Source organism: Equus przewalskii, chromosome 4 (assembly GCF_037783145.1).
Source record: "Equus przewalskii isolate Varuska chromosome 4, EquPr2, whole genome shotgun sequence".
In the NCBI taxonomy this organism is placed as follows: Eukaryota; Metazoa; Chordata; class Mammalia; order Perissodactyla; family Equidae; genus Equus; species Equus przewalskii.
In genome coordinates, this window is record NC_091834.1 from 39,635,791 (window position 1) to 39,659,066 (window position 23,276).

General features: G+C 39.0%; 1 protein-coding gene across 2 annotated transcripts in view; it reads right to left on the reverse strand.

Annotated features, from left to right (window-relative positions):
• Positions 1-23,276, reverse strand: part of SLC25A13 (solute carrier family 25 member 13) — a 195,349-nt gene that overhangs the window by 98,370 nt on the left and 73,703 nt on the right. For both annotated transcript variants that reach the window (XM_070615671.1, XM_070615672.1), the window contains exon 5: positions 4,559-4,698. In XM_070615671.1, coding sequence (XP_070471772.1) covers positions 4,559-4,698 — 140 coding nt within the window. The remainder of the gene's footprint in view (positions 1-4,558; positions 4,699-23,276) is intronic.

Consider the following 23,276-nt stretch of genomic DNA (forward strand, 5'->3'; position numbering starts at 1 on the left):
AAAAAAATAAATAAATAAATAAATATCTGATAGAATTCACCAGTGAAAAAAAAAATAAATAAATAAATAAAAAAAATAAAAAAAAAAAAATAAAAATCAATTGGAAATGAGAGTTACATACACCACGAAAGGCTTTTTTATTATCATATTTGGCAATTAATGGGTAGCAATCAGGAATGCTAAATGTTCAGCAATGCATCACTGTACACCCCCACTCAGAAGCACAGCCCCTTCCAGGAAGAGAAACTCTTCATAGCCTTGGCCCTGGAGAATGTGTAGTATAGTAGTAACAGCATCATATTTTTGAATCCCTCACATGTCAGTGATCTTACGGAAGAAGCTAAGCTCTGGAACAGCTGCTCTGTACTCTTTTGGGGTACTGCTTTGGGAACCTAATGAAAACCATGAGCATTTTGCCAAGAAAATTACCTGTAAATGCAAAATTTTTCCCTAGAGTCTGTTTATTCTTTTGCATATAATAGGGGATAATGATAAAATTACCTCTCAGGGTATTGGGGGATGCTATTATTGGAAATAGAGTATTTAAAAGCACTTTGTAAATTATACAGATTGTTACTATTATTACTTCTGTTTTTGAGACTGACTCTTAATATCAACTGTTACAGAATAATTTGGTAGAAAAGTTTAAGAAGACTTTCTTTCACTATGTGCTCACCATTGTCTACAACGCTCACCCAATAAGAAGAGTAATGGATCTGAATAGACATTTCTCCAAAGAAGATATACAAGTGGCCAATAAGCACATGAAAAGATGCTCAACATCATTAGTTACTAGAGAAATGCAAATCAAAGCCACAAAAAATCTCCCTAAGAGCCTCTAACGTGAAAGGCCTCAGTCTCCTCATCTGTGAAACAGGCAGTTAACTAGATGACATCATGCTGGTGTCTGGCTCTTTAAGTTGGTACTTTGGATGGCTGCACTAACCACACTCTGAATGTTGGTTTCGGTTTTACAGCTGCCATAAAGGTTTATGCCACAAAAGAGCAACCTGTAGAGTATACATTTTAGACCTGAGTGCATTTGCTCCTTTTGAGCTGTCACACGGATAAACACAGGAACAACTCCTGGACTTGTAAATTATAAGTGTCCCAGAAGTCGTTATCTTTGCACCTCTCAGCCCTTTGCAGAGGCCTCTCGACAAACCTTGCATGCTCAGTAAGCATCTGCTGAATTGGGTGGTTTGCCCCATGCGAGTAATAATCACAGCACAGAAAATACTTCCAGACAGGGTAGAGAGTTTTATGTCAACACCACTTAGTTCCATGGGGTACAGAAACGGAAAATTTCTCCAAAGTGTTTTCTAAAAATTCAGTAAATTAAAATCTTTTTTTCAGCTAGCAACCATAAAACTAGAGCTTTGATCTAGAAGCTGAGAGTAGAGGTATGTGGAAAAGTTTATAGAATATTTTAAAATACCCACACATACCCACATATAAAACTGTATTCACACATATATACCATCACTCACGCAGTTCAGTGGAGATGATACAACTGGGCATTAAAGAACAGTAGCAGTAGGTACAACAGTATTAATGGTGGGGTAACAGGACTGTGGCCCACTTGCTTCTGAAAACCTTCCCTGTCAACGAGGAACAAGACTCTAGGAAGGGGGCTTTGTGTTCCTGCTGCTTGCTTCAATATTATCATTTAGATGCAAAGTACAAACAAGGCTCAAAGAATATCAAATTGATTCACCACTTTATGAATTTAGAACAAAAGCACAGAAAACCACACACCAGTGAACAACATTCAAGCAGTGACCATGACCAGCACCACCTTGGTGGGTGGGGAGCTCGTCCAGACAGTACACAGATGAACACGTGAACATGGAGAGTCCTCACAGCCACATGGTGGCTTATAACAAACACACACTTGCTTAGATATAGTAAAACATTTATTAAATGAAGAAAAAAGAAATCTGACCTTGCAGAGGATGGCACTGCCCACCAATCACAAACACGTGTACATATATAATCATAGGTAACTTTACACATGCAAGCCTAAAGTTTGAGTTGGCTGAACTACCTTCTAGGACCTTCAGGGGGATTGAGCAGGGTTTTCTCTATACACCGCTGAGGCTCCTTGAAAGCACAAGCACTTCTCAGCTGCCCCTACAGTTCCTCTTTCTCATCAGGTGACAGGTAGCAGCATGCACCAGGCAGTTCTTTTACATTTCAAGCAGCTAAACATCTGCTTTCACAACCTTGGCGCCAGCCAGGTAGCTGGTGCCTGCTTCCGAGCCCTGCCCTAGAGCAGAAAGGCGGGAGCATGCTTGACAAAGCAAGAGCTGGCAATATGGGAGATTAAGTTCTCTCATATCTTTAAGAAGTTCCCTACATCCAGAAAAGAGCCCAAAGGAAGCAAACAAAGCATTTGAAGTAGAGGTTTGAAGCTCTATCTGCATTCAGAAGAGTTCAAAGGAAGCAAACCAAACATGTGAAGTGGAGGGAGGGGGGCGGTGACCCAATGGAGACATCAAAACTGGCATTTCACTGGCATTCATATAAAGTCTATCATGATACTTCCATTAATTCCTTTAAATCTGGGCCTGCAGTGGGACACAAAAGCAAGGGCCTAACCAAGATAGTTATCCACCATAACCATTTTAATCTAGTAGAAGTTTAGCACTTGCATTCTGGCCACAACCTCAAATTCATCCTGCGCAGGACACAATGGAATGTTTTTCCACTCACCATTATAGAATGGAGTCAAATGTAAGTGAACACCCTACAAAGTGCAGCTGGAAATCTACTCAGTAATCCCTGAGTCATCCGATCTTTGACTCTGGCTTCTCCATATCTTGAAGAAGGCCTAGAAGCCGCTGTGAGTGGTTCAATTGAGCTGACTCAATTCAGCATAATTGATACTTGCTTAAAGGGAAACGCGATCATCCTCACTATTGCTAACATGCCATTAAGACTAAAAGTTAATTAGGCTGTATTCCATAAAGTCAATTTGAGGCATTTGTCTCAATAGCATTATTGTAATTATTCCTCATCAAAATGAATACCACCTCCTACTGCGCGCCGATGTCTTGTGTAAACAACATCAAAAATCCAACTCACATTCCATTCTCCACCTGAGTTATGTAAGTAGGTTTGTGTTTATATACAACTGAAAACGGGTACTCATAGGCATTAATATGTTTGAAAAAAAATACAAAGGCAGGTTTAAGACATTTTGTTTTAAGTTTCCAAAGACCAGGAAAATAAAAGCAAACTAAACAGCATGACAAATTTTATATATCATAACAACATCAGTAAAAGTCAAAAGAGAAGCGCCTATTAAAGTCAACTTATTACATATGCTGGTGCCTGAGAATGAAGACCACAAAATGCCAACTGAATGAGCACACGGCATGGCGTATGTGTGTACGTCCTTGTACCCTCCACCTCCACTCCACAATCGTGTTTCCGACCACTCCTCAGAAAGCTCTGGCAAGGTCTTGGGCACACAACAGAAGCAGGGGCACCCAGGACACCCACTGAGGACACTTCTAGTGACAAAGAACAGAAGGTGATTTCCCGGGCAAATTTTTCCTCAAGACCCAGAATTTAAACACATCAAACTAACGGCCTTAACCGAGTCTCATTAAATACTATATTTAATAAAATAGAAATAAAATTTAATTGTTAGAGAAACAAAACAAATGCATAAAAATCCAAAAGAAACACTAGTTTATCACATAGGCCTACATATCATATATTCACCTTTAGTGACGAAATGCTAATATTGGAATTAAAACATTTTTAAAAGTATGCTTCAGGAGGAAAACTAAACTGTAATCATATTTTGTTACTACTCTTCCACGGGCATCATCAGTGGCCCAACAACATGACCATAACTGAGGGAGGGAGGTAAAGAGAGAAAGGCAGGAGGGACTGGGCCAGGGAAGGTGCACCCCAGAAATGGAGACAACTCCCCCTCCCACAGAGTTTAATCCGGGACGAGAACAGCAAGTGCTCTTAGAACAGTGATTCTCAAACTTGGCTGCACGTTAGAAGCATCTGGAAAGTTTTAATATCCCAATGCCTAGGCTGTCCCTATCCCCTCCACCCCATCAAATCTAATCTCTAGAGGTGAGGGACCCAAGCAACAACAGTTTTTAAAGCTCCCCAGGTGACTCCAGTATGCAGTCAATTCCAGACCCAGTGCCTTGTCCATAAAAGGCCTCGGGTGAAACAATTCCAAGGCTAGATGCTGATGACAACATCTGGCTATTTCTCAAGGAAAACAAAGTATTGGTAAATACTAGTAGAACCAGTCATAAGCCACGAGTTCAAGTTCCAGTTCTGCCCTTCCTGACTTACCTGACTTTTCAGCAAATCATGTGATTTCCTGGGGCCTCAAGGTATATTCCTTTTAAACATGAAGAGGTTCTACACAGTTCATAAGAGCCCGTTTAATCCTATGGTTTCTACACACTAATAAATACTTCCAAATAGGATCGTTTGGCCAAGGTTGGCAAGTGGGAGGTAAATCAGGATCCCAGTCTTACTTATTTACTTTTTTTAACTTTTTAAGAGCTAGACCCACCAGTAAAAACTGAGTGAATTCTGCGTATGTCAGGTGTCTTTTTCTTTCTTTTCCAAAATGCAGTTGAACAAATTCTGAATCCCAGTTAAATGGAATATGTTGATGAATTGTGGTCTGTCCAAAAACTTGCTTAACGTCCTCTGAAAAGAGAAAAGAAAGGTTCATCAAAACAAAGAATATCAGTTCTTCCTTATAAAATCTGTTATTAAACGGACATTGCTAATTTTGTCTTATAAAAATAACACAACTTCAAAAACACAAACAGATTATAAAACCATGGCAGAAATAAAAGTCAGAATCCTCATGGACTCAGTCAAGAAATCAAAGTTAATAATCTCAGCAACTAAAGGGGGAAAAAAAGTCAAATGACTTAGGTTCAAATTCCACTACTAATAGTAACTAAAATTTCTTAGGCACTCACTATGTGCCAGGTATTGTTCTAACGGCTATATGTGTAAGTTTTCAGTGGTAAAATAGAAATTAACCTAGATCATCTGTAGCTCATTTCCAGTTCTAAATTTCCATCTCTGTATGAAGCAGGCCCAACAGAGATTTGAGGAAGGCTCCCACAATCTTCTAATCTAGACCAATAAATTATCCAATGAGAAATGACATTCAAATGACAAAGATGTGACCAAAAGAAAAAAAAAACAATTTTTTTACACTATAATACAATTATAAACAAATAATATATAAATAAAAATGGCTTTCTGGCAATTTTTCCACCAAGCATTCTGAGGAAATGAAGATTCCTTTCTGCCAAGCATCCTGGTGAAATAAATTTTTAATGTAATAATTGTAGGATAGCTGTCAAAAATGAAATTCTCTTTTCTTGACCTCTCCTTCAGTATCCCATAGAAAGTAACAGAAGCTATTAACCAAATATTGGCATATAAAGCCAAGGTACTCATTTCCATTTTAATATTTATATGGTCTAAAACTGTAAACATATATATATATATGTTACTAAAAATTAGTGAATGAATTTAAGATGTCCCTTACCCCAACCCACAATCTTATTTTTCCTATAATTAAAGTAACTAACATTCACTGTTTACTAGAGCCCTAACCTGAATTCCAAAATGTGAACTTTGAACACCAGGTCTAGAGCCTTTTCCACTATTCCACTATTCTTATGCAAATGCCCGCCTGAAGTACTGAAATCTAGTCTCTCTGAAGTATAGAGCCATCTGTGACCCCTAAGACATATCTCATCTCTACAAACTGTCAATCCTATAGACCTGTACTCTTAATAATAATCTGTTTTTTAAAAATATCTCTATATAGTATGTATACATTTGCAGATACGTGTTGTGCATACACACATTTATTGTACATCTTGTCTTCCCACATAGATTATTAACACCTTGAGAGCAAAGGCTGTATTCTAGACATCTCATTCTCCCAACATGGCAGGCACAGTGGTGAGCATAGAGCACTAACTGCTTACTAAGAAGTGGTTGAATTTAAATAAGTCACAAAATGTTCACAACAGTGCAACAGGTTAAGGACAGTGGTAATAACCCTTTGAGGCACTATAGTTTCCACCTTACCAAGAAGCTATTTCAACAATCATTTCCTAAGATTTTAGCGAAGTGCCTAAGAATCACCCACCCGTCTCCAGCCCCAGTCCGAGCCTGATTCAAATCGACTGAAGGACTGAAGAATCTGCATTTCAACCAACATTTCAGGTTTTTCTGATACAAGGATCCACGACTTTATTTTGAAAAATATTGTCGTAAAAAGTTATAAAAGGGTTAGAGTCACTCATTATTTTTTAACTTCCTATTGAAACAGACAAAAATATGAAAGGAAGGAGGTAGGAAAGATTCTCCAGACCAGCAAATGTGAAGCAGTAATGTATAAACACAGGTCACTTGTAGACCTAAGAGGACATGCAGGGCTACCATGTTGTATCATCCAGTGAATGACGTTCACTTCATGGACTATTGGACTGGTGCTCCCTGGAGCTGGACAGTTTACAAACTACATGACCCTGAGAATGTGGCCCTATTATCAGTTCTCAGCTGTTCTAACATACTGGCTGTTGTAAGAATGCCAATTCTTAGCTAGCTAGCTATCAAGTTCTAAGTAGCCCAGCTTATAAGCACTGTACTAAGCCCTGCGGGAAGGGGAGGGGTGGTAGAAGACATGGTGCTGTATCCAAATCGAATCCATAAGAAATAATTAGACAATAGATCCAAATAGTACTGGCTATCCAACTCCTACTGGGTAAACTGTAGGAGTTCCTCATGGCAAGGAAACACAAGTTTAAGGAGGGAGGCACTTAGACAAGTGGAAGAAAAAGGCTTCTTGGAGAAGATAAAACTTGACCTGGGTCCTAAAGGCTGTCTAGTATTTAATCAGATGGATCTCTAAGGGAGTTTTTCAGTGGAGAGCAACAGCTTGAAGAAGGGTTCATTTCTTTTGAAATGAGTTAAGGGTCCAATCAGAGGGCTTGGGACCAAAGCCACCAGGGGTCACTGAGACATGACAAATCCTGCTCCAGGAAGTTAAAGACACTGACATCACTTGGCAGCAGCAAAATTTATTATTTTTAAACCCCAAGGACTTGATGCTACATTTATGTTGAAGAAAAAGTTGCTATGGGAAGAACAGTTGGTCATAGGACTCTGCAGAAAAAGAGATGGAGATTTTTTACCACTTGGAACAGTTTTTACAAAATTTATTTTTCACTCTCCTAACTTCCCTAATAGAGGTTATGTACTCAATTATCATAAGATTGCCAAGCCAATCTAATTGGACAAACCAAATGATACGTGCAAGAGAGAAGGAGGATAATTGGTAAAGAGGAAAACTACCAATATTTCTACTCATTTTCATGGCTAATCAACTTTTAAAAAATTAAAATATTAAGTTTTGCCACTCTGGAAAACTCAAATTTTCTCCAAAAATATTTTATAGGTTCATAAGTCTTTGAATATTCCATCCTGCTCTGATAAGTCATTCTGGGGCATTCATTTTCTGAAATGCTTGGTCTCTACATTTTTCTGTAAGTTCATGATTAGAAACAACATCCATAAGCCCAACAGTCACAATGGGTTCCTGGAATTTTCCCTCTTCACTTTGGAAAACACTGTAATATCACCTCAGGTTAACGTTCTTTTCTCCTTTTAGGAGGCACAAATAGCTTTCTAGCTTAACATTTGACTGTCTAAGATTTCTCCATGCCTTGTGAGGCTATGAGACCTGAGAGTACTCCTCCTATCATATAGCTGGAAAATCAGAAACTAAAAACCAAAGCACTTTTTAAGTTCTGCTCTGTACTCCGGCTCTCATTTGAAATTCCATGAGCTTACCATGAAAGACACCAGGAGTCAATCTTAGGGGCATCCTATCACTAAACCTTTACCATTCCCCGAGATTTCCAAATCTAACTGTAGTCCTGAAGAGGAAAAAGGAAACCCAAGATGTTCTAGGCTTTTTGGTGACTTTTCAGTGAATTATATGTACGTAACTATATATATAACTAGGACTCATAACTCACCAGCTGATGGCTTTCAAATAAGCATCACTTGGCAGATTTATCACGAACTTAGAATTAAAGAAGTTCTCTCCTAGTCTGAAACATAACGTCTTAAAATCTTACCCCAAGGTTGAGGTCTTAATAGGCAAAGAAACAAAACTGAATGAGCAGCGGAATACGAATGAAGCACTAGAGGTATGTTTTGGATATTGAAGGTCATTTTTCTTAGCTCAGCCACTCCTCCTGAATCTAAAAACAAATTAGAATGCTTATCTCTTAAAGTATAATCACTGTTATTTCAGTCTGTGCCAAACGAACTATGGTTAGAAGGTCTATGGTTCCCATATCACCAAATAATGGGAATATTATTTAAAGCAAGACTTCCCCAAATAAGCTCAAGGAAACTGAGTTTATTTGTGGGACTTTGCTTTCTCCACAAATGTTCCACCCTAAAAGTCTGCTTTTTTTTTTCTTTAAAGATTAGAAAAGACAATTACAAAGTAGCAATTGTTTCTTTCCTAAATATAACCTTAAACAGTCAACTAGGGGCCAGCCCCGTGGCCGAGTGGTTAAGTTTGCGCGCTCCGTTGCGGGTGGCCCAGTGTTTCGTCGGTTCGAATCCTGGGTGCGGACATGGCATCGCTCATCGAGCCACACTGAGGCGGCATCCCACATGGTACAACTAGAAGGACCCACAACTAAGAATATACAACTATGTACCAGGGGCTTTCGGGAGAAAAAGGAAAAAAATAAAATCTTTAAAAAAGAAAAGTCAACTAATTTCTCCTAAATTAGTAAATTTCCAAGGCTACAGAGTATGGTTGTAGTGGAAAGAATTGTGATTTTTAAAAGCTCCGCCACAGATAAGATGATCTTGTGTATAGAAAGCCTAAGGAATGCACTAAAAAAGTATTAGAGCTAATAAATGAGCCTGGCAAGGTTGACCGATACGAGATCAATATACACAAATCAACTGTATTTCTATACATTGGAAATAAGCAACCCAAAAGTGAAATTAAGAAAAACAATCCTATTTATAACAAACTCAAAAAGAATAAAATACAGAAGAATAAATTTAACAAAAGACATACAAAACATAGTCTAAACTACAAAACGTTGAAAGAAATTAAAGACAACCTAAATAAATGGAAAAACATACTATATTCATAGATTTGAAGACTTAATATTGTTAAGACGGCAAAAGCCCCCAAGTGATCTATAGATTCAGTGTAATCTCTATCAAAATTCCAGCTGGCGTCTCAGCAGTAATTGACAAGCTGATCCTAAAATTCAGATGGAAATTCAAGGGACTCAGAACACCCAAAACAATCTTGAAAAAAAAAAAGTTGCATTTCAAATTTACTGCAACGCTACGATAATCAATACTGTGTGGTACTGGCATAAAGATAGACATACAGACAAAATGGAATAGAATTGACAGTCAAGAAATAAACCCTTACAATTACAGTCAACTGATTTTCAACAAAGGTAACAAGACAATTCAATAGGGAAAGATTAGTCTTTTCGACAAATGATGCTAGGACAACTGGAAATCCACATGCAAAAGAAAGAAGTTGGAACCCTATCTCACATTACATATATAAGAGCTAAAACTGTGAAGCTCTTACAGGAAAACATAGGCATAAATCTTTGTGACTCTGGATTAAGAAATGGTTTCTTAGATATGAAACCAAAAACATAAGCAACAAAAGAAAATAATACATAAATTGGACTTTATAATTTAAAACTTTTGTATTTCAAAGGATACCATCAACGAAGTGAAAAGACAAACAACAGAATGGGAGAAAAATCTTGCATGTATCTGATAAAGAACTCTGGAATATATAAAGAACTCTTGCAACTCAATAATACCAAGACAATTTTAAAAATGGGCAAAGGAGTTGAGTAGACATTTCTCCAAAGAAGTCACACAAATGACCAATAAGCACATGACAAGATGCTCAACATCATTAGCCATCAAGGAAATGAAGACCGAAACCACGATGAGATACCACTTCACCTCCACTAATAACAAGTGTTAGTGAGGATATGAAGAAACTGAAAGCCTCATACACTGCTTGTGGGAATGGAAAATGGTGCAGTCACTTTGGAAAACAGTTTGGCAGTTCCTCAAAAAGTTAAACATCGTTACCATATGACCCAGCAATTCCCAAGTATATAGCCAAGAGAAATGAAAACGTATGTCCACACAAAAAACTTGCACACAAACGTTCACAGCAGCATTATTCATAATAGTCAAAAAGTGGAAATAACCCAAATGTCCATTAACCGAAGGATAAATAAACAAAATGTGGTATACCCATAACAATGTGATATTATTCATCAATAAAAATATAGTACTGTTACATGCTACACCATGGATGAACCTTGAAAACATGCTAAGAAGCCACTTACAAAACACATATAAATGATTCCATTTATACAAAATGTCCAGAATAGGCAAATCCATAGACACAGACAGTAGATTAGTTGTTGCCTAGCACTGGAGGCAGTAGGAGAAAATGGGAGTGGGGAATGGGGACTGCTAAGGTATGGGGTTCCTTGTTGGGGTGATGAAAACCTTCTAAAATTGACTGTGGTGATGGTTGCACAAATCTGTGAATATACTAAAAACCACTGAATTACACACTTTAAGTTAGTGCATTATATCTCAATAAAGCTGTTTTTCAAAAAACCTGGGACTGTCAGAAATGCCTCTTACTAATGAGTGACATTTGGCAAATTACTTACCCTGACTCAATTCCCTCAGTCTGTAAAATAGGAATAAAACATCTTTCTTAGAGGGTTGTTCTAGAGCTAAGCAGGCCTCATACAATGTTCTAAACATAGCAGGTGACCATTACAATGGTAAAACTCCAAAATCTAAAGTCTTAATTATTATGAAAATTGTTATCTGGGCACCAAATATTTATAAATGGCACAAAAAAAATTAGGTACAGCATGATTCGGAAATATCATATTTTACACATTTCTCCAAAAGCAATAATTTTCCTTAAATATTTAAAATCCATCCTTCTCTTAGCTCATATAATAAAATTTTGAATGAAAAGTGATCAAAAACTAAGTAATTTTCTATTATGTTTCTGAAAGTATGAAATTAAGAAAGATTAAGAACCTCCACTCTTTACTTTGAAGATTTTTCAGATACTACAAATATTTAATTGGCAAATTACTTGCACATGCCATTAAGTGGTTAGATTGAATGTTTTTACAAATTCTATGGGCTCTTACTCCTTAACCTCCACCACACTATAATCTGAAATCATCAAGGTCTTCACTTATGCAAATTTTAACTTTCTACGTTTTTGTTTCCATACAGAATAACTAAATTAATGTACTTTAATTTCCAAAATATTCATTTTTTGAAGCTGCAAATCAATGAACACGAGTTTCCCATTAAAATAAAAAAGGTTCATCAAGCTACATTATTTCAAACACTGAGCCATAATATCGCTCTCATGGATCCTAAAAATTTCAGTAATACAATAAACACAAAAGGATGTTTCTGTTAAACTCAAAGTAAGCCCTCTCAGGGGCAAAGGAGAGTCACTGAAAGGCTGCACTTTCTCTCTGAACAGCTTCACTGGGGTGCTTTCTCTAACGTGTGCTAAATCCTCAAAGAAAGTTGTGGTTTCCCTGGAAGGGAAATAATATTCCACCCTGCTGATCTGGTTAACAACAGCTTATACGGCCATTGTCTTTTAAGCAGGGAGCAAAAGACAAATTGTTGAATTCGTAAGTTAAATAACATAATGGAGTAAGTGGATGCAGACCCATCAGTATTGCCACATGCTCCAACATCAAGGTTGCCATTTCAAACCCTTTTGACAAGTGCCTTTTTATATTAATCACAGTTAATGGTTTGAAGAGGAAAGAAGTATTCTGGCTACAATTCAGCCTCGCTCAAGGAAGTTCTAGGGGGAAAATGGGTGCCATTAAAACAGAGTAAGTACAGAATAAGTACTTCACACACGCAGCCCATCTCATTAAAATTGAGTTCTCTACAAGCCCCTGTAAACTTTTTAGTATTATTATTCTGAACATATAGGCACAGTGATGGTAAGTATCTTTCAAAAAACAAGCACACACACAGACATACCGCACACACACAGGCAAGCTGAACTGAATATTATATTGAAGTCAAATATAGTGTTAGCATATGTAAAAATTAGGGCTAATTTAAAACTCTTCCGGTTCTGTACTTAGAGAAGAGTGAGACTACCCTGATATGAGGTCATGTGGCATCCTAGAAAAGAACATCATCCTTCTAGTAGCACTGGAAGATTAACACTGTGGTTCCAATGAAACCAGTCAGCTTCCCCTCTCTGTTTCCACAATCCATGAAAGAAAGCCATAAACTACACCAGCCATTGTTCAACTGCAGCACGAACCACGTTTCCTTGAAGAGCTTGTTCAAAACACATTCTCAAGCCCCGCGCCCAGAGATTTTGATTGGGGAGATTTGAGATGCAGCCAGGGAGTCCACAGTTGTAATGAACACCTTCACACTATTACAGTGAGAACGTGTGGTCTGCCTTATTGATAAGAATCCTTCCTATTCTATAATCTGATGGATCTATAAATCCTCAAGATTAACATACTATTTAAGTCATCATAGCAAATGTTTGTTAACAAAAAAGGTTAATGGCTGGCAGACATTTAGCATTTGACATTAATCTTCTATCACATGCATTACCCAAATCAGCAGCAAGAGAGGCCAACTGGGATGCTTTCAATCTGCTAGAAAAAGTTATTTTCAATTGGATAGAATAAATCGTTAGCAGTCTTTCATAATATCAAAAGAAGGTCAGTTAAAACAGTGTTTGGAGGCACAGAGCAGACCGTGGTCACTCTCCAGATGTGTAAGCTTGCTTTAATCATCCACTGTGTTAATTAGTGTTAACTTTCGTTACCACTAGAGAAGAACACAACCAAAAAATTCCGACTCTTTGAAATTTTTAAAGCAGTACAAAGAGTTCTAATTCATTCTCTAAACGCAAGTATAATATCTATATTGTTTTAAAAACCAATTTCCTAAGCTAGCTCCCTTAGACGGATGTGATCAAAAATAATTTTCTTGCAAAAGCATTAACATACAGTTAACCCTACTTATATGCTGCAAGAGCAGATGTACTACGAATGTACACCCACAGTGATCCCATCCATATTAGTATAAAACTGTTTTATTTCAATTAAAATGTCTAACGATCAACCCCCAACATATACCTAAACTGTAATTTTCTCTGAGAACTTCCAATATGTTCTTGATTTTGTTTCCTTTATCAACCTATCAGAGCAAAAACTGCCTTGCAACTGTTGGAAGAAATCAGTCATTAGCAGCAAAATTACAGCAAATTTTCCAATTTAGAAAAACTGTATTTTTATCTCTCTCTCTTACTGAAAGAATAATGGTATAATTTTACTATTTTTAAGTGAGCAGTACAGTTTAAAATAGTCAAAATTTCCCAGTGCTTCAAGTTTTAGGATTTACTGTGAGCTTTGTGTTCTCCACCTCTTCTTTCCTATTCACAAGCTCTCTTCTCCCTTCACCTTACACAAGCACACACACGTGTGTACACCCACACACACACCAGGGGCAGAAGCCCCCAACACAGCCTCTCCATACTGACAGTCTTCGAAAGAACAGGTAACCTTCAGGCAGTAGTTAACTAAGGAGTGGCTTCACATGGTTATTGTGATTTACTCTCCAATTGACATTCTTCCACCTTCTCAACAGGCCTTCCCCTCCACCCCCACTCTATTTTTAAAATGGAGTGATGAAGTAGCAAAAAGTACAATATTTTAGCCATTTGAGCATGGACGATTCTCAAATTATCCCACCAAATGGAAGTGTTCTCTGATACTACTATCTTTCAAAATTGAAGCCATTATGGTCAATCGTGCAAATCCGTATTTAGCTTTTCGTAAATAGTGGATTTTTGACCCAATGAACTGGAACAGCTTCTGAACAGTCTCTGGGATCTCAGACAACACATTCAATACTCAGGCATGCCACAATTCTATCAATGTTGAGGTTATTTACTTCAAAACTCACACTGTTCTTACTCAATATTCTTGTTCTCTATTGGAATGTATATAAGAAAATATACTTGGGTCCCAAAATAATATAAAATAAAATCTACTCTAGGACAATAAGTTCCTTTCATCACAATACACATTATTTTTGTGAAATGCCAAAATCAGAATCAGTAACAAAGAACTTTCCCCAAATAATGCTCTTTCCGACTCTTAACCATTTTCCCCCTCAGTTATCCTTTTGAATATTTCGTTTTCCAAGTGTCTTTACAAAGATAATAATAAATGATCTTCTTTCCAGTGAGCTTAAAAAATGATGGCTAAAGTTCTGTCTTCTTCTAGTTCAATATTTACATTCCTCTAGTTTTTTATATTTAGTATTAAATTTGGGTGCTTACCTTCAAAACTTCTCATTACCATACTTTTAACTCTCATTTTCTGCAACCTGAATCAAAATGACTGAAGTGGGTTGTTTCCACATATTTCCTCATGTCATCTAGCCTGTCTGACTGCCCAGAGCATAACAACTTCATTTTCATCACAGCAGGTGCTCCTGGACAAAATCTAACTGTGAACCCTGAAAGGGCCCCTCCAAACACCAACATACATGTCAGAGAATTAGCTAGAAAAGGACATTAGAAATCGCCTCATTAGTTCTGTGGATTTTGTTTAGGTCTCACACATAAAAGAAAGGTCTTTTTCAAATAAGTCTGACAAAGTTAAAGAGATTTATTTTTCTGTAGGACTTCTAGGAGCCTTAATAAACTAAAAATTGTAGGCTTTATGATTGTCTGGTAGGAGAATCCTTTTTCACATGCTTACTACCATAAATAGGATACACCACTATAAAGTACCCAAACTTACAATATCATTCAATAGTGATGATTAAAGGACAAGAGGCCACTGCAGATTCCAATAAAAGAGGAAGACTGGGCTAGTTTCTTTCGGATTTCAGGCCAAATGACAGCTGAAGCAGTGAGCAAGCCAAAGACTCCCAGTAAGGTACAGGGTGTAGACTATCTTACACTTGAAGTTTTTAACAGCAGTGCTGGAAAACTCTTAAATAAGATATATGTCCCTCTATAAAAAGCAGTTCTAATCTTTCAGTGGATCACTGAGCCCTTTGAGATTTACTAAGAGCAAATGCTCATTTAGACAAAATATTACTAACAACTGTGGCCATTCATGGACTCCCTGACACTCATCCAGAACCCCAGAGTTGAGAACCCTTGTCTTTAAAGTTCAATTAGAAACTGCAGACCCACACACACCACTGCCGCCACCACCACCACATACTTAACGAAATTGGGAGCTTATGTTCACATACTAAAAATGACAACTTTAAAACTGCATTAAAAACATTTCATGAAATTTTGTTCACTGTAATGGAAAAGATAAAGAAGTCAAAGGAAGAGAAAAACATGTAATGGCATCATGCAAATAAAAATTTTACATTTCAACCTAAGGAAGTGCTATGGTATAGAACATACTTTGAATTTTCAGGGGTCCAAATGTGACTTTCACTAGACAAAAGTAAGATTCAGGTCCTCCATCACTACCGAGCTAGGCCATTACTGTTGCCTACTGCAGATTCAACAACTGAAGAAATATTGATAAATAGGAATAGTTAACATTAAAATAGCATCATGAAAAGACCGATGACTAGTGGGTGCACTAAATATATCAGATTAACAGTTTCATTAATCACACACACATACTTTCTTAAAATTCATAATGAAAATGCTCTGTTCTCCCAGAATCATTAAATGAAACTTGGGAAAATAAAAGTGTTTGAAAAACAACCATTTACAACGTGTCTGCACCAATGTGCTCAGAGGCCCCATACGCCCTTTCAAACCCTGACTTTCGGTTCCTCCACTGACAAAATGGGAGTGATGATCTGCCTGCTTCACAGAGGGCCTGGAAGCCTACACAATGACCACAGGCACCTCTGCCTCAGGCTTTGCCCCACGTTCCAATTAATGCAACAAAACCCACCTTGCCCAAGCATCATTTCTATCCTGTCTCCGTCCTCGAAAGGGCCCTGCGGGACTCCCAATTGCCTCTCCTATCAAATAAAAACTGCTCAGAGCCCTGTGGCGGGTGCTCCATCACATGGCACCCACGTCTCTTAAGCTGCACATTCCAATCAAGGGCCTCCTCTACTACCCTCAACCTGTAAAAGACCACCTCCCCACCCACCCCCACGCTGTGATTCCCTGTCCACTCGGAATTCTGTTACATCAAACGAGAAAGCTTCCTGGGTAAAGCCCACGTAAAGGGCATTTCAACAAATTACCTGGATGTCTGTGTGACCGAGGCAACTTTCTATGTATACTGAGAACTCTAATCCAGGTACGTTCTTCCTAATAATTACTTTCCACTATGGCCATATAAACAAAATCTTAACTAAGGCATTTGCTTACTGTGCTTTACTTCTTCGCGAAGGAGTGTTAAATCCCCCTAATGTCTGATATAGACTGAGAAACCAGCATGGACTAATTGGCACCTATCTAGGTTGTGAAGGAAGGGCCCACCTCACAGAGCATACCCACCACCAGAGGGAGGCAGTATGCCATAGTGAACAACACCTGGCTGTCACCAGGCTGCCACCCTGGCTCTACCACGGTCAACTCCAGGACTGTGGACAAGTTACTTAACCTCCCCCCAAGGCCAATTCCTCATCAGAAAAAAGAGAATTATAATGGTATAGATCTCCTAAATTGTGGGGATTAAATAAAAAATTACATACAAGGCACTTAAGCCCAAGGGTGGGTATATAGTAGGTGATCAACAAATTTAAAGATTCAAAGGATGGTTACACTCCTTCTCTCAAGAGATTGTGTAAAACCACAGGATTCTGGAGCAGGACAAGCTCAGTAGCTACTACCAGATCCCTCTTCCTTTCCTTTGACCCCCTTTTCACCCCACAGCCAATCAGCAGCCACATCATATATGATTCGTCCTTAAGAATGGCCCTGGAGGGGTCCAGAGATACAAGTCTAGTCCAGGCCTCCACTACCCCTGCTTAGACTGTTGTGGTACCTCCCAAGTGACCATCACCTCCAGACCCCCACAGCTCCAACCCTTCCTGCAATACAGCGCACATCACGTCACCTCAGTGTTCACAGATTCTCCTCCAGATCTGCTTAGATAACCTCCGTCCCACCTACCCGCTTTACATTACAGCCAGTACATCCTGACATCACATTTTACATTTTTTATTTGCTTGCTGTCTCTCTTCCTAAAATGTAGCTCTCTGAAGAGAAGGATGTTTAAGTCTTGTCACAGCTATATCTCCAGACTTACAACATAGTAAGCATTCAAGAGCTATCCCTGTCTTTACTTAGTCTTTTATCTCATCCAGTTAAATGGCTTCAAACGCCGTCTATTTGCCAAAAACCTCCAAACTTCTACCTCCCAGTTCCACACTTATCTATGTACCTGTCTGACATTCTCATGAAGATATCCAACAGGCATCAAACAAACACATCCAAAAGAAAGCTCCTGTATTCCCCCATCACGCCCCCAACAAGCCTGCTGTCCTCCCCAATTCAGTTGATAATTCTAGTCTTCCACTTGATCTGGCCAAAGATTTTGAAATCATTCTTGTCTCCTCTCTCTCTTTCATAACACTTCCAATCCATCAGAGATTCTGTTGATTCTCTCTTCAAAATATCCCTATCATGGGGCCAGCCCTGTGACATAGCAGTTAAGTTCGCATGTTCTACTTCAGCGCCCTGGGGTTTGCCAGTTCAGATCCCGGGTATGGACCTACGCACTGCTTGTCCAGCCATGCTGTGGCAGGCGTCCCACATATAAAGTAGAGGAAGATGGGCACAGATGTTAGCTCAGGGCCAGTCTTCCTCAGCAAAAAGGGGAGGATTGGCACCAGATGTTAGCTCAGGGCTGATCTTCCTCAAAAGAAAAAAAGAAAAAAATTATCCCTAACCTCACTCAGGTCCAAGCCACCAGGATCCCTCACCTGGATTACTGCAATAGCCTCCTAACTGTCCTCTCTCTTTCTACTGTGGCCCCTCCATGGTCTATTCTTAACACAGCAGCCAGAGAGATCCTGTTAAAACATAAACTAGATCACGTCACTCCTCCGCTAAAAAAAAAAAAAAGAAAAAAATCCTGCAATGGGTTCACTTACCATCAAAGTCCAAGTCCTAGTCTTGGCCTACAGGGCCCTACTTAATCAGACCTGTTACTTGTCAAGCTCCTCTCTTACCAGGCCCCCCCTGCCTCACTCAGTTCACAGGGGTCCTCCTTGCTGTTCCTCAAACCTGCGAAATACAGTCCAGCCTTCAAACCTGGGCGACAGCCGTTCCTTTGGCTGGGACAGTCTCTTCCCTCCTCCATCTCCATAGCTACATGAACAATTCCCTCAGCTCTTTCAAATTTGTGCTCAAAGTCACTTCTCAATGAAGCCAATCCTGAACACTCGATTTAGGACAGCTCTATTCTCATACTCCTGAAACCTCCTACCATGCTCTACTTATTTTTTCCACATCACTTATGTCCTAACAAACTATATAATTTACTTATTTATTATTTTTATTTTTTTCCCCCTGCTGGACTGTAAGCTCCATGAAAGAGGAAATCTGTGTTTTATTTACTCATATATCTCAAGCAATTAGAACAGGCTTGGCACATCATAGTTGCTCAATAAAAGTCTGCTAAACTAATATGTTGGATAAATAAATGTATTTGTTGAATGACTGAAAGAATTAATCTCTTTTCCCAGTTATTCAAGGTCATCTTTAGCAGCACTCGAATCTATCTCTACAATTTTATCTTGTACTCCTCCCTAAGTTCCTGTCATAGGAACTCCCTGTGAGGCCCTGATCCCATACCTCACCGTGCTCCCTCCACTCTAAGCCTTTGCTCACGTGGTCTCCTCCACCTCAAATCCTCCTCTCTCCACCCCACCTCCAAGCCCATTTTGAACACAACACCTCTGTCTGCATGAGTCTTCACACTTTTCACGAAGTTCTTTTATATCCCATGAGGATGTTCACCTCTTTCAAAGACAGACAAAAAAAGTTGCACAACCCATTAGCAATCAGGGAAATGCAAATTAAGGCTACATGGTGAGATATTACTAAAATAAAAGTGACTGACAATACCAAGTGTTAAAGATGTAGAATAACTGGAACTCTCATAGACTGACAGTGTGAAAGTAAACTGGTACAACCACTATGGACAACTGTTTGGCAGTATCTCCTGAAGCTAAATATTCCCATTTTCTATGACCCAGCAGGTCTCCTAGAAATGCCTACACACACACGTCCCACCTCCCACACACCCAAAAATATGTAAAAGAATGTTCAAAGCACATTATTTGCAGCAACCAAAACTGGAAATGTGCAGATGCCTATCAACAGTAGAAAGAATAAATAAATTAGGATAGAGTCATACAATGGAATATTATAGAGAAAAGAAAAAGAACAAAGTATTTAAACGCACACACAACAAAAACATGGATGAATCTCACAAATAAAATTAGAACAAAAGAAGTCAGAATGAAAGAGTATGTTCTATATTGTTCCATTTTTATTAAGTTTAAAAACAGGCAAAAACCAAATGACAGGGATCAATGTCAGTTGTTACCACTGGGACTAGGGGCCAGTAACTGAGAAAAGACCTGTAAAGTGCTGGTACCATTCTCTTTCTGATCTGGATGGTGATAAAACAGTATATACACTGTGCAAAAAATTCATCAAGATGTATACTTATGATTTATGCATCTTCTGCATGTATGCTATATTTCAATAAAGTATACTTTTAAAAGTTAAAAGTAAAAAAATCGCTATCATATAATATGCTAAAAATGCAAATGAAAACAGAACAAAACATTTTTTCTCTACACACACAGAATCACAAATTATTAAGTAGCATTTCCCACTTATACTGATATCCTGTAACACACCTGTTGATATGTCAAAATACTTAAAAATATATCTGGCATCAGAATAAGAAAACAGTGAGAACAAGAATATTGGAGATACCTTTTCCCTCAAAAGAAATAGGAGACATAATGAACCAGATATCAAAGGAACAAAATTGTCCTAATCAAGATCTTTTCATTATAGCAAACTCAGGGAGTGATCAAACATGAAAATACGGTAAACATAAACAAGGCCTCAGAGAAAACAGGGCAAGGTTTCACTGAAACGTGACACTTGACTATCTGCCCCTCACACCACTGGATTTCTGTTTAGTGTATCGGAATCAGCGTTAGCGGGAGCATGAAACTGCCAGCTTGTTGACAAACACCAGTGCTTACTGAGCTTAGTGATACTAGCCCTGCTTCAAACAAGCTCGTATGTGGAAACGCAATATGTAAACAGATAAAGAGTGTAAGTGCTTTCCTCTGATGAAACGCAAAGCCGGGAGACACAAGGGATCTGAGGCCACTCGCCAGTTCCCCTACCGCCCACGGGAGGGCCCCAGATGAAACTCTGTATAGGGGGAGAACCAGGCTCACCCATGACAAGTGACTGAGCCAATCACGGAGGTAAAAAAGGGGCCCTTCCTCTCTCATGCTCCATGCTTACTCCTCCCAAAGATGCACCCCCAGGTAGACAACCTTCTGAAATACAAAGAGTCATTCTTGGGTGAAGGTTTACAAGGAGCTAAGGAAGTGACCAGAGCTAACCGTGCCACTATACAGACCTCATAGAGCCTCATATCAACAGACAGCCAGGTCACAGGTTGGAATTCTCTTAATACTATGGCTTTAGGAGACCAGGATTGACCAGGTAAGTCCTCTTTTCTGCCCAACTCCATTTTTTCTTTTTTTAATTTCCTCAACCCCATTATGAGTTTCCCAGAAAACATACTTATTGCTAGCTTCTTCTGAACATATCTGCTGTTGAAACTAAACTCCCTAGGCTGCCACATCCCTGAAATGATTTTGTTTACTTGAACAAAAGCCTGTTATACACAGCACCCATCTCCACTGGATGAATCTACCCTACCTTATGAAAAATGTTGTCAGCTATAGGGGCCGTCCCCAGGGCCAAGTGGTTAAGTTCACGCACTCTGCTCCAGCGGCCCAAGGTTCTGCCAGTTCAGATCCTGGGCACGGACATGGCACCGCTCATCAGGCCATGCTGAGGTGGCATCCCACACAGCACAACCAGAGGCACTCACAACTAGAGTATACAAATATGTACTGGGAGGGTTTTGGGGAGAAGGAGGAGGAAAAAAAAAAAAAAAAAAGAACACTGACAACAGTTGTTAGCTCAGGTGCCAATCTTTAAGAAAAAAAAAGGAAATCATCCCTCTTAAAAAAAAAGTCAGCTATTATTTTGCAATTTGATGATCATTTGGGTCTCTTCTTTGTACTATGCATCTCTCTTTCAGTTTAATCCTAAATAGGGATTAATAGCTCAGAAAATCCCAGGCTACATTTTATGGTACCCGCAGGGTGAGGACCCCATCAGCTCATCATAAATGGATAGGGGACATGTGCTGTTTATGTTTTGTGAAACAGGCAGATGGTGGAACAAACCACCTGGGGAAGGCAGGGTACTGGGCGGAGGGCTGTACATTCTTTGACAACAGTCATATGCAACTGATGATGTAACCATAATTTTAGCTCCTTGGAAGCCCCAATTTCTTATTTCAATCTCTATGTCCTAAGAGATAGGATACTGTTCAACAAAGAAAAAATGGTAAGGAAACTCCTGAATAACTGGCCAGTGATTAAACTGAAAGTTTAAAAATAAAGGGCTTTCCAAAGAACAAGAAAAAAAGAAGAAACATAAAATCCTTTGTTCTCTTGAGTTATTTCTTTTAGTAATATTATTTTTATAAAGGGCTTTGTTTTCTAGACAGCACCTTTATATGCGGTAGATCTTTTAGTCCTTACATAGTGTTGTAAGGTAGGTTGTTACCCTGATTTTAAAGATGAGGAAAATAAGGCTCAGTAAGTTGAACTGACTTGCCCATCAACAAACCACTAATAAGCAGCAGAAACAGAATTCTCACGCGACTGTTCTTCGTTCTACAGTTCACAGATGACTCCCGTCTCCTACATCCTGCTTCTTCGCCTGTTCTTTTCTTGTAATCACACTAACGCACACAGCCCTCTCTGCACTGGTCTCTTGTTTCTTTCCTCCACCCGGCCAGTGGTGTGGCTGGTGCCAACAGAGCTCACCACTTCATGCCCGTGAAGGGAAGATTATTGGAGTCAAGGAAAACATCTGAGGTCCATTCCTCATTGTCCCGTCTCTAGCCTAGCTTTCTCCCAGTCCTCCTTCCAGACTTGTTGCAGAAAGGAGGGAGACGAGAGAGACCACACCTGCACTAAACCCAGTCAAACTTACAGGGTTTTCTTTGTTCATCCCAAGGAAACGCTATCATAACATTTTCATCAAACTGGCTTCCACTGGTAAATCAATGCCACCACGAGCTAGCTGCTCATTTATTACTCGAAGATTTTAATGGGGACATTTTTTATTGGTGTTCCACTGAAAAGTTGTGGTCACAGTGATGCTAAGAGGAATTAGGTGATGGAAAAGGAAAAAACTAAAATTATTCCAGGGATTTTTAAATATTAAATAATCCTCATGAAGTGTTAACAGAAAGCATCTGAACTTCTAGGTTATGTGAAACAAAACCAGGCAAATATATGTGGTTTTGTCTCTGCCCCAGTGGATCTAGCCTTAAATAACTGTCATGCCAAATGGCCATGGAGGAATGGGTGGGGGAGGGGGATGGCTGCTGGAATAAATCTATCATACTGTCTTACCTATACTTGATGTATTATCTTCATTTCTGATAAAGCAAATAAAGACTTGAGAGGATAATTAATTTGGCTCAGAGACAAAAGTGGCAGAGCTGGAAGTAGCTAAGTCTCTCTAACTCCAGAACCCTTCCAGAACTAATTCCAAAACAGATGGTTCTATATTACACCATCTGTATTTTCCCCTCATCTGTACATTTCCCACAATCCATCATATAAGACAAGCCCAAGAGGTCTGAATGAATGGGAAACTACAAATAAAGACAACTGAAATGGACACATCAGCCATCTCCCCTGAATGCACAATCTGTATGCACAAAAGGGCTCCTAAATTCTTCTTGGGTGAGGCTCTCTCTAGCAGGGTCACACACACAGACAACACATGCCGGACACTACACGGTCCAAGGGAAACATGG